Source organism: Capra hircus, chromosome 25 (genome assembly GCF_001704415.2).
Source record: "Capra hircus breed San Clemente chromosome 25, ASM170441v1, whole genome shotgun sequence".
In the NCBI taxonomy this organism is placed as follows: Eukaryota; Metazoa; Chordata; class Mammalia; order Artiodactyla; family Bovidae; genus Capra; species Capra hircus.
In genome coordinates, this window is record NC_030832.1 from 39,372,644 (window position 1) to 39,384,876 (window position 12,233).

The window sequence follows — 12,233 nt, forward strand, 5'->3', positions numbered from 1 at the left end:
GCATTGGCAGGTGGATTCTTTTACCACTGTGCTGCCTGGGAAGCCCACAAGTTCAAAGTTAAAATCATTAAGTTAGAGGGAAATCTAGTTTCTCTCTCTCCTTACCCACAGAGATGAGGTGGCTGTAGTTCTCCAGCATCACGTCCCTGTAGGTCGTCTTCTGCTCAGGGTCTAGGTGCTGCCACTCCTCCTGGGTGAAGTCCACGGCCACGTCCCTGAATGACACTGACCCCTGTAATGGCACCGTAGTGGGAACTGGGTGACATGGAGCAGATACACACAGACAAGAGCTCACCCAGCTCACTGGTCAAGTTTGTACCTTTCCTACGTTATGGGCCTTACGGGAGGAAAATAAATATAATACACTGCCGTGAGTTTGCTCAACGTACAGGCAAAAAAGAAAATACAGCCTTACACTGCGAGCCAACAAGAGTCCTGAGGACGAGACCAGCAGACAGAGCCTGTGCCCTCGAGAAGCACAGGCCTGAGGGCAGTGTGCAAACTCAAGATGCACTGCGCTCCTTCATTCTGCTTCCAGAACATTAATAATGTCGGTTGGTTCTCCTTTGTCCTCCCCAGTCGCTCCTTCACTGGCCCCTGCTCTCCTCTGAGTCATCCTCAAGTCATCATAGGGCCCTGGGGCTCAGTTCTTTTCTTGTACCCTTGGCTTTGACGGTGATCTCTTCTTGTCTCATGGCTTTAATAACCTGTGCTGTGGCACGCTGTGCTTAGTCACTCAGTCGTGCCCAACTCTTTGCGACCCCATGGACTGTAGACTCCCAGGTTCCTCTGTCCATGGGTATTCTCCAGGCATTAATAACCTTCTACACTTCAAGATTTCCCAATGTTTATCACCAGCCCAAGCATCTCTTCTGTTCCTGCCCTGAGCTCCTCCTACAACTCACAGAAGGAGCCGAGCTGTAGTATTCACCACAGTTACCAAGGTGATGAGCAAGCCAGGCAGCACATCCCAGTTCCATATTTTACTACAGAGATAAGCCTGCCTCAACCTGACCCTGGCCTGCTCCTCTGAGCTACTGGAAACAGCTTATTTCGTCCCACCCTAATGCCCAGCCAGGGACTTGGAATCCCTTCATCCCCCAACACCTTCCAGGGACGGAGCTCACTTACTCCTGATGAGGGGCACAAAGCACACAACAGAACTGGAAACTGCCACACCCAGACCTGTGAGTGTGGATCTTCTGAGTAAATTCACAAACACTCACACTCACACAGTCATTACAGCCTGTTTCCTCCTGTACCATCACCTCTAGAATAAAGACAATAATGGTGCCTGTCACATGATACAGATCAGTACCAAACAGGCTCTTTCATGGAAAGCACTTAACACAGGTCTTTGGACATAACACACTTTTCAATACCCGCTATTATTGTTGATTATCTACTGTGTATCTCGTCACTCTGCAAATCAGAATGAATCAGAAAACATAGAAGTAAACTTAAATAACTCAACGTAATGGGTCTGTTAAATTTATGCAATTGCCCAGAAAAGATTACAAAACAGTGCCAGTGTGTTAAAACCAATAAGGTTCAGGTACTCTCAACAGACAGAGAAGGCAATGGCAACCCACTCCAGTACTCTTGTCTGGAAATCCCAGGGACGGGGGAGCCTGGTGGGCTGCTGTCTATGGGGTTGCACAGAGTCGGACACGACTGAAGCGATTTAGAGGAGCTAATCCATGTCAAGGTCAGGAGGGGCGGCGGCGAGGAGATACCCCTCGTCCAAGGTAAGGAGCAGCGGTTGCACTTTCCCAGAGCAGCCATGAAGAGATACTCCACGTCCAAGGTAACAGAAACCCAAGTAAGATGATAGGTGTTCCAAGAGGGCATCAGAGGGCAGACACACTGAAACCATAATCACAGAAAACTAGTCAATCTAATCACACTAGGACCACAGCCTTGTCTAACTCAATGAAACTAAGCCATGCCCTGTGGGGCCACCCAAGATGGGCGGGTCATGGTGGAGAGGTCTGACAGAATGTGGTCCACTGGAGAAGGGAATGAAAAACCACTTCAGTATTCTTGCCTTGAGAATCCCATGAAAGGCAAAATGATGGGATAATGAAAGAGGAACTCCCCAGGTCAGTAGATGCCCAATATGCTACTGGAGATCAGTGGAGAAATAACTCCAGAAAGAATGAAGGGATGAAGCCAAAGCAAAAACAATACCCAGTTGTGGATGTGACTCGTGATAGAAGCAAGATCTGATGCTGTAAAGAGCAATATTGCATAGGAACCTAGAATGTCAGGTCCATGAATCAAGGCAAATTGGAAGTGGTCAAACAGGAGATGGCAAGAGTGAACGTCAACATTCTAAGAATCAGCAAACTAAAACGGACTGGAATGGCTGAATTTAACTCAGGTGACCATTACATCTACTACTGCGGGCAGGAATCCCGTAGAAGAAACGGAGTAGCCATCATGGTCAACAAAACAGTCCGAAATGCAGTACTTGGATGCAATCTCAAAAACGACAGAATGATCTCTGTTCGTTTCCAAGGCAAACCATTCAATATCACAGTAATCCAAGTCTATGCCCCAACCAATAATGCTGAAGAAGTTGAAGTTAAATGGTTCTATGAAGACCTACAAGACCTTTTAGAACTAACACCCAAAAAAGATGTCCTTTTCATTATAGGGGACGGGAATGCAAAAGTAGGAAGTCAAGAAACACCTGGAGTAACAGGCAAATTTGGACTTGGAATGCGGAATGAAGCAGGGCAAAGACTAATAGAGTTTTGCCAAGAAAATGCACTGGTCATAGCAAACACCCTCTTCCAACAACACAAGAGAAGACTCTACACATGGACGTCACCAGATGGTCAACACCGAAATCAGATTGATTATATTCTTTGCAGCCAAAGAAGGAGAACCTCTATACAGTCAAAAAAAAAAAACAAGACCAGGAGCTGACTGTGGCTCAGATCATGAACTCCTTATTACCAAATTCAGACTGAAATTGAAGAAAATAGGGAAAACCACTAGACGATTCAGGTATGACCTAAATCAAATCCCTTATGATTATACAGTGGAAGTTAGAAATAGATTTAAGGGACTAGATCTCATAGATGGAGTGCCTGATGAACTATGGAATGAGGTTAGTGACATTGCACAGGAGACAGGGATCAAGACCATCCCCATGGAAAAGAAATGCAAAAAAGCAAAATGGCTGTCTGGGGAGGCCTTACAAATAACTGGGAAAAGAAGAGAAGTGAAAAGCAAAGGAGAAAAGGAAAGATATAAGCATCTGAATACAGAGTTCCAAAGAATAGCAAGGAGAGATAAGAAAGCCTTCCTCAGCGATCAATGCAAAGAAATAGAGGCAAACAACAGAATGGGAAAGACTAGAGACCTCTTCAAGAAAATTAGAGATACCAAGGGAACATTTCATGCAAAGATGGGCTCAATAAAGGACAGAAATGGTATGGACCTAAAAGAAGAAGAAGATATTAAGAAGTGGCAGGAATACACACAAGAACTGTACAAAAAAAGATCTTCACGACCAAGATAATCACGATGGTGTGATCACTCATCTAGAGCCAGACATCCTGGAATGTGAAGTCAAGTGGGCCTTAGAAAGCATCACTACAAACAAAGCTAGTGAAGGTGATGGAATTCCAGTGGAGCTATTTCAAATCCTGGAAGATGATGCTGTGAAAGTGCTGCACTCAATATGCCAGCACATTTGGAAAACAGCAGTGGCCACAGGACTGGAAAAGGTCAGTTTTCATTCCAATCCCAAAGAAACGCAATGCCAAAGAATGCTCAAACTACCACACAATTGCACTCATCTCACACGCTAGTAAAGTAATGCTCAAAATTCTCCAAGCCAGGCTTCAGCAATATGTGCACCGTGAACTTCCAGATGTTCAAGCTGGTTTTAGAAAAGGCAGAGGAACCAGAGATCAAATTGCCAACATCCGATGGATCATGGAAAATGCAGGAGAGTTCCAGGAAAACATCTATTTCTGCTTTATTGACTATGCCAAAGCCTTTGACTATGTGGCTCACAATAAACTGGAAAATTCTGAAAGAGATGGGAATACCAGACCACCTGATCTGCCTCTTGAAAAACCTATATGCAGGTCAGGAAGCAACAGTTAGAACTGGACATGGAACAACAGACTGGTTCCAAATAGGAAAAGGAGTACGTCAAGGCTGTATATTGTCACCCTGCTTATTTAACTTCTATGCAGAGTCCATCATGAGAAACGCTTGGCTGGAAGAAGCACAGGCTGGAATCAAGATTGCAGGGAGAAATATCAATAACCTCAGATATGCAGATGACACCACCCTTATGGCAGAAACTGAAGAGGAACTAAAAAGCCTCTTGATGGAAGTGAAAGTGGAGAGTGAAAAAGTTGGCTTAAAGCTCAATATTCAGAAAACGAAGATCATGGCATCTGGTCCCATCACTTCATGGGAAATAGATGGGGAAACAGTGGACACAGTGTCAGACTTTATTTTGGGGGGCTCCAAAATCACTGCAGATGGTGACTGCAGCCATGAAGTTCAAAGATGTTTACTCCTTGGAAGAAAAACTATGACCAACCTAGATAGCATGTTGAAAAGCAGAGACATTACTTTGCCGACTAAGGTCCGTCTAGTCAAGGCTATGGTTTTTCCTGTGGTCATGTATGGATGTGAGAGTTGGACTGTGAAGAAAGCTGAGCGCTGAAGAACTGATGCTTTTGAACTGTGGTGTTGGAGAAGACTCTTGAGAGTCCCTTGGACTGCAAGGAGATCCAACCAGTCCATTCTGAAGGAGATCAGCCCTGGGATTTCTTTGGAAGGAATGATGCTAAAGCTGAAACTCCAGTACTCTGGCCACCTCATGTGAAAAGTTGACTCATTGGAAAAGACTCTGATGAGGGATTGGGGGCAGGAGGAGAAGGCGTTGACAGAGGATGAGATGGCTGGATGGCATCACTGACTCGATGGACGTGAGTCTGAGTGAACTCCGGGAGATGGTGATGGACAGGGAGGCCCGGTGTGCTGCGATTCATGGGGTCGCAGAGTCGGATGTGACTGAGCGACTGAACTGAACTGAAGTGACTTAGCACCAACAGCAGCAGGTCTCAACAGAACATGGAGACAGGAGTGGTTAGGAAGAGGTTAAGGAAACGACCTCATCGAGCTCAGGGTCTATCAGAGACAATGATGAACTCCTGATGTTAACTGAAAATCAAAGTTATTCATGTGGAACAATTGAAGATGCAGAATGGCTCCTGTCCCCTGACCCCAACCTCTACATGCCAAGATGACCGGGACCCAGACTTTGCAGGCCTGGGAAGGCTGAGGGTGCCCTGCTGCTGATGAGACACACCAGTAGAAGGAGTCACTGCCCAAGGCAGACAGAGGATATGTACAGCACTGCCCTGGTCTAGCCTGGAGAAGCCTGTCTGAGAGCAACAGCAAATCTTCCAGAACTCAGCCCATACTCCAACTAGACATCACCAGACATACCTGCGTCTGCCCCCTGAGGATTGGGGGGTCCACACATTAAAAGTCTTCACCAAGTGCAAGAGAGTGGCTGACGCAGTGCCCAGAACCAGAAAGAGAAAGCAAGAGCCAGAAGAGAAGCACAAGGCCAATGAGTTCCTCTCTCCCCACCTCCACCCACCTCCTTGAAAGAAGTTGTACTTCAGTAGTGACCAAGGAGGGTGCTCTTATTCACTTGTGTGGATAAGACTAAGAATCTTGTGGTTTTGAGAAATTTTAAAAAATGAATAGTATTCAACCTCTCAAAATGAAAAAAAATAAAGAATTATAAGCTATTGCTGGAAAATCAAGTAAAAAGACAAAAAAACTTGGAAAACAATGTTCACTAACATGACTCCAACTGGAAACATTTATAAATACTTAAGGCTACTCTGTTAGTCAATAAGACAAGCAAACCAAATCAGTGCTGAGACAGGAAGATGGACTGTGGACATGAACAGGCCCTTCATACAAAAAGAAAAACACACCAGTCTGAAAAGACCACATACTGTACGATTCCAACTACGTGACATTCTGTAAAAGACAAAAATACACTGACGGTAATAAGATGAGCAGCTGTTGGGGGCTGGGGGCAGAGAGAAAGACAAACAGGAGGTGCCTTGGGTTGTTTCTGGTGGCAAAGCAGTTCTATACTGTACTTCTTTGGTGGCTGAAGGTCATTCACTACACATTTGTCAAGACCTGAATACAGAGTGACCCCTAATATAAACTACGGACTCCAGGTGATAATAAGGTATCAACAGTTGAGAGGATGCACCGCACAAGTGTGAGATGATAACAATGGAGGAAACCAAGAGGGACAGTTATCGGGAACTCTGTACTGTCAGCTCAATTTCCCCATAAACCTAAAACTGTTCTAAAAAGTCTATTAATTAAAAAGAAGAAACAGCTTCTAAACCTATGAAAATATTCTCAACTTCACTCATGACTGAGAAAAAACCCAAGGGCATGGACATGCACTATGTACTGGGGCCCAGGACCAGCAGCAGTGGGAACTCACTGAGGCCTCCCCCTTGCCAGACTGCCATCCAGCTGGAGCCCCAAGTCCCCCTGACTTGATTCCCTCACCCATCCTCCACCACATATCACATCAAGGAAACCTTTATCACCCAAGGATAAGTGTTTGGAAAGGACAATGAAAGGCAAGCAATAGACGGTGTTTGTCACTTTTTGCAATGAATGTCAAGAACTCAAGGCTTGTTCTGTGACTTTAAGACCTCTGGAGGATTCTGGAATCTACACATAGAACTTGCCAGAAACACTTGGTGCTAACCTGCTCTCTATGCTTTGTCTAACCCTATCTTTTACCGATTCCTACTTTTCCATTTTAAATTCTGAACTATTGGGCCTCCTAAAGTGTTATTACTAATCTGTGAAAGTGCTAGCTGCTCTCTGGAGTCAATCCAGCCTCCTCTATCCATGGAATTCTCCAGGCATGAATACTGGAGTGGTTTGCCATTCCCTTCTCCAGGGGATCTTCTTGACCCAAGGATCAAACCCGGGTCTCCTACATTACAGGCAGATTCATTACAATCTGAGCCAGGAGGGAAGCCTACGAACGGAGTAGGGAGTAAATAAGTAAACAGCAAAACTCACCAGAGATTGATTCATTTTCCGCTGCTCTCGGAATAACCTGCAGGACTGTGAAAGCAGAGGTGGACCTGAAGGAGGAAACGCAGGTAGTGAGGTGACCCAAGAAGAGCTAGTGTGAACGAGCTCTGCCCAGCACTTTATTAGACACTTGTGGGAAACACTCCCTTTCACTTTCCAGCAGGGCTTAGAAGAACAGAGACTGAGGACACACTCACAGGCCTGTAACCCCCACATGATTACCTTACTGCGGGAAAACACTTTTTCATCAGTGGATGAACATCGAATCCTACTAAAATAAACTTTCATCATTAAATATAAAATAGTAACAATAAACAATTACAGTTTTCTTACTAATTCTGTCAAGATCAGAAAATCCACAGGATGCTCTGAGTAACGCGATACACTCAGGCGAGGCTCAGTCTTTCACTTATTTGTACAAACTTAAACGCATTACTTTGCCGACTAAGGTCCGTCTTGTCAAGGCTGTGGTTTTCCCAGTGGTCATGTATGGATGTGAGAGTTGGACTGTGATGAAGGCTGAGCGCCGAAGAATTGACGCTTTTGAACTGTGGTGCTGGAGAAGACTCTTGAGAGTCCCTTGGACTGCAAGGAGATCTAACCAGTCCATTCTGAAGATCAGCCCTGGGATTTCTTTGTAAGGAATGATGCTAAAGATGAAACTCCAGTACTTTGGCCACCTCATGCGAAGAGTTGACTCACTGGAAAAGACTCTGATGCTCGGAGGGATTGGGGGCAGGAGGAAAAGGGAACGACAGAGGATGAGATGGCTGGATGGCATCACTGACTCGATGGACGTGAGTCTGAGTGAACTCCGGGAGTTGGTGACGGACAGGGGGGCCTGGCGTGCTGCGATTCATGCGGTTTGAAAGAGTCGGACACGACTGAGCGACTGAACTAAACTGAAACGCAATGCTCAAAAAAGATCTCTTAATAAGAAACTGACAGAGCACTTTCCCCTGGAGTCTGATCTTGCTAACGATCCCACCTGCAGACCCAATGACCTGGGACAAGTCACCTCCCTTCTCAGGCCCAGTCACCTCCTCCCTCAACTGAGGCAGCAGGACAGACGCCTCGAAGATTCATCCCGCACTAACTAACTAACCCGCGGAGGAAGGGGGCGTGGCATGTCAGCGGAGGCTTAGATTACAGAACCAAGTGCTGATAAGCCTTGAGAGACACGTGCAGGATCGCAAGAAGGCGAGAGAAAGAGGAGGGGCCTCGGGGATGGAGGGAGGGGTGGACGCGGCACGTCCGGGCCAAGCCTGGGGCCCCCACTGCCCCAGGACACCCAGAACTCACAAGCCCCAGGGGAGCCCCAGCGGAGCAGCCGGCCCTGCCCTCTAGCCCGGCCTCTCGACCCCGGTAAAGCGGTCAAATCTTCTCAGTCGCTCTCTCGTGGGGTCCGGAGCGGGCTCCCCAAGCCTTGCTCTCCGAGGGGCGTAGGATCAACAGCCGCCTGGAGATTGCAGACGCACCACCTACCTCTTCGAGACTCGCTGACCGGCTCCGGCCTCCCCAGGCTCCGGCCGGGGGCTGCTCCTGCGGAGCGCTACTCTCGCCGAGTCCCTCCTCTCCGCCTCCCGAGGCCTCTGGGCCCGAGGAGCCAGCTCTGGGCCTACGGGACAAGCTCCCTTCAGGCCAGCGTCGTTCCCGAGGCTTCACCGTGTCGTGCGCTGCAGACGGTCGGGACCGGGCCCCGCCGCTCCTTAGCCGTCGCCGCCGCTCGCCCGGCCTCTCCGACCCAGCCCGAGGGCTCCGGGGCTCGAGATCCGGGGTCTCGGCTCCAGCCTCCGCCAGGCCCGCGAGAACCCTCGCGTGCACAGCCCGCGTCCGCTGGATGCCAGCCCTGCCAGACGGCGTTCCAGTCCCGCAGGCCCTGGAATCCCCTCCAGCCGGAGGCCAAAGCCTGGGAACGAGGGCGAGCGGTGACCTGGCCAGCGACAGGGAGCAAAAGCGCCGGTGCGCGTGCGCGAACACGCACACAGAACGCAGAGCCCCAGCGCAGGAGGACGCCGGAAGTCTGGGCACCGGGGCCCGCCCCTGGGAGCCGGACAGATAGCGAGACTCTATTTCCCAGAAGTCTCCGCGCCATGAAGTTAGGGAACCTCGTAAATGTCTCCACCTCATCTGGAGAGGAAGCAATGCTGTGCTGAGAGGATGCACCCTCCGAACCAGGGAATCAATATCCCATTTGTTAACTACTGTTAGGAGTCAAGGAAACATATGGCCTCAGGTGGGGTCCTGTGTGATTGCCTCCTGGATCCCTGGTCCTTTCCCTGCCCAGAGGTATTTTAGGTTAGATCTGAGGATCTCCGACAAACCAGAGAGGGGAAGGAGTGTATCCTGTTTGGTGGTGGTGGTGGTTTAGTGGCCAAGTCGTGTCTGTCTATGGGATTCTCCAGGCAAGAATACGGGAGTAGGTTGCCATTTCCTTAACTGAAATACTAACAATTCAGTTCAGTTCAGTAGCTCAGTCATGTCTGACTCTTTGCCACCCCACAGACTGTAGCATGCGAGGCGTCCCTGTCCGTCACCAACTTCCGGAGCTTGCTCAAACTCATGTCCATCGAGTCGGTGATGCCATCCAATCATCTCATCCTCGGGAAAAGGAAATGGCAACACACTCCAATATTCTTGCCTGGAGAATCCCAGGGACAGAGGAGCCCGGTGGGCTGCCATCTACGGGGTCACACAGAGTCAGATATGACGGAAGACACTTAGCAGCAGCAGCAGCAGCAGCAGCAGCATCTCATCCTCTGTCGTCCCCTCCTCCTCCTGCCTTCAATCTTTCCTGCATCAGGGTCTTTTCCAATGAAGCAGCTCTTTGCATCTGGTGGTCAACGTATTGGAGTTTCAGCTTCAGCATCAGTCTTTCCAATGAACATTCAGGACTGATTTTCCCTAGGATTGACTGGTTGGATCTTCTTGCAGTCCAAGGGACTCTCAAGAGTCTTCTCCAACACCACAGTTCAAAAGCATCAATTCTTCAGCACTCAGCTTTCATTATAGTCCAACTCTCACATCCATACATGACTACTGGAAAAACCATACTTTTTATTCGACCCATCTTTGTTGGTAAAGTAATGTCTCTGCTTTTTAATATGCTGTCTATGTTGATCATAGCTTTTCTCCAAGGAGCAAGTGTCTTTTAATTTCATGGCTGCAGTCACCGTCTGCAGTGATTTTGGAGCCCTCCAAAATAAAGTCTGTCACTGTTTCCATTGTTTCCCCATCTATTTGCCATGAAGTGATGGGACTAGATGCCATGATCTTAGTTTTCTGAATGTTGACTTTTAAGCCAACTTTTTCACTCTCCTCTTTCACTTTCATCGAGAGGCTCTTTAGTTCTTTTTCACTTTCTGCTATAAGGCTGGTGTCATCTGCGTATCTGAGGTTATTGATGTTTCTCCCAGCAACCTTGATTCCAGCTTGTGCTTAATCCAGCCCAGCATTTCACATGATATACTCTGCATATAAGTTAAATAAGCAGGGTGACAATATACAACCTTGACATACTCCTTTCCCTATTTGGAACCAGTCTGTTCCATGTCCAGTTTTAACTGTTGAAATACTATGTTTCATTAAAATGCTAGGATATAATAAATGTTCAGCCATGATAATAAATGTTCAATCATGGGCATATGGTTTCTCCAAGGAAGGAAAAGAGAATAGAAATTGTAGCTTTTCTAGATTACACAATCAATGCATTTAAAACAGTAGAAAAATCAGAAAGTGAAAGTGAGAGTGAAGTCGCTCAGTCATGTCCGACTGTGCCACCCGTGGACTGTAGCCCACCAAACTCCTCCGTCCATGGGATTCTCCAGGCAAGAATACTGGAGTGGATTGCCATTTCCTTCTCCAGGGGATCTTCCCGACCCAGGGATTGAACCCAGGTCTCTCACACTGCAGGCAGACGCTTCAACCTCTGCACCACCAGGGACATACAAATTGAAAAAAGAAAATGGATACCTGCGAGCTTACCTTTTTAACAGGATATTGTTTATGTTAGATAAAAATGTCATTTTTCAAAAATAGAATCATAAGGATAATGATTTATCACTATTTTGGGGGTGAAATCATGTAACCATGTTCTCAACCAGTTACTTCTCCAAAGCTGGTATGGGTAAAATTAAAAATAAAATCTTCTGCCAATCCAGAAAATCCTCTTCCCAGATGTAGAAATAAACAAAACAGTTTTATTGTTGAATAACCATGAAAGCAGGCTGTGGGACTTCCCTGGTGGGCTCTGCCCTCCAAACACAGGGGGCTCAGGTTCAGTCCCTCCTGGAGGAATTAAGATCTGGCATGCTGTGGGACTGGCCAAAAAAAAAAGCAGGCTGTGCTGTGCATCACAAGGGAACCACTGTTTGTGTAAATGAGGTGAACCTCATCTGTTTATATAGCTCAGGAGATAGAATCCATTGCATACATGTTTAAGATAACAGTAATTTGTCTTCTGTGAAAAAACTTGACAACATTTTCAGCTTGGAGGAGGCAAAGATGCTGCTTCCTTGGGTCATCAGAAATCCACGTTGTTTTGACACCATTTGCCTCCACCATGCCGCCTAAATTCAACACCAACAAGATCAGAGTCATATAGTGAGGTGCATAGAGGGGAGGTCGGTAACATGTCTGCCCTGGCCCCCAAGACTGGCCCCAGGGTCTGTCTGCAAAAGAGGCTGGTGATGACATCACCAAGGCAACTGGTGATTGGAAGGGTCTGAGGATACAGTGAAACTGATCATTCAGAGCAGACAAGCCCAAATTGAGTGGTACCTTCTACTTCTTATAGAACTGCTGAAGCCCTCAAGGAACTGCCAAGAGACAGGAAGAAGCAGAAAAACACTAGATACAGTGGAAACATCGGTTTTAATGAGATGGTCAACATTGCCAGGCAGATGCATCATCGATCTCTAGCTAGAAAACTCTCTGGAACCATTAAAGAGATCCTGGGGATTGCCCAGTCTGTGGGCTGCGATGTTGATGGCTGCCACCCCCATGACATCATAGATGATATCAACAGTGGTGCAGTTGAGTGCTCTCAGCTTGAGCCTGGCAAACTTCCAGCCCTCGTGCCACAACTAAAAGCCCCATAG

At 47.3% G+C, this 12,233-nt stretch overlaps 1 protein-coding gene and 1 pseudogene across 3 annotated transcripts in view; one reads left to right on the plus strand and one right to left on the minus strand.

Annotated features, from left to right (window-relative positions):
- Nucleotides 1-8,990, minus strand: part of ZNF12 (zinc finger protein 12) — a 31,919-nt gene extending 22,929 nt beyond the window's left edge. For all 3 annotated transcript variants that reach the window (XR_001917252.1, XR_001917253.1, XM_018040408.1), the window contains exons 1-3: nt 8,620-8,990; nt 7,120-7,184; nt 106-232 (exon numbers count right to left, since the gene is read on the minus strand). Coding sequence is in view for 1 of the 3 variants with exons in the window: in XM_018040408.1 (XP_017895897.1) it covers nt 106-232; nt 7,120-7,134 (142 nt within the window). In the remaining 2 variants the exon portion in view is untranslated. The remainder of the gene's footprint in view (nt 1-105; nt 233-7,119; nt 7,185-8,619) is intronic.
- Nucleotides 11,624-12,233, plus strand: LOC102175085 (annotated as a pseudogene).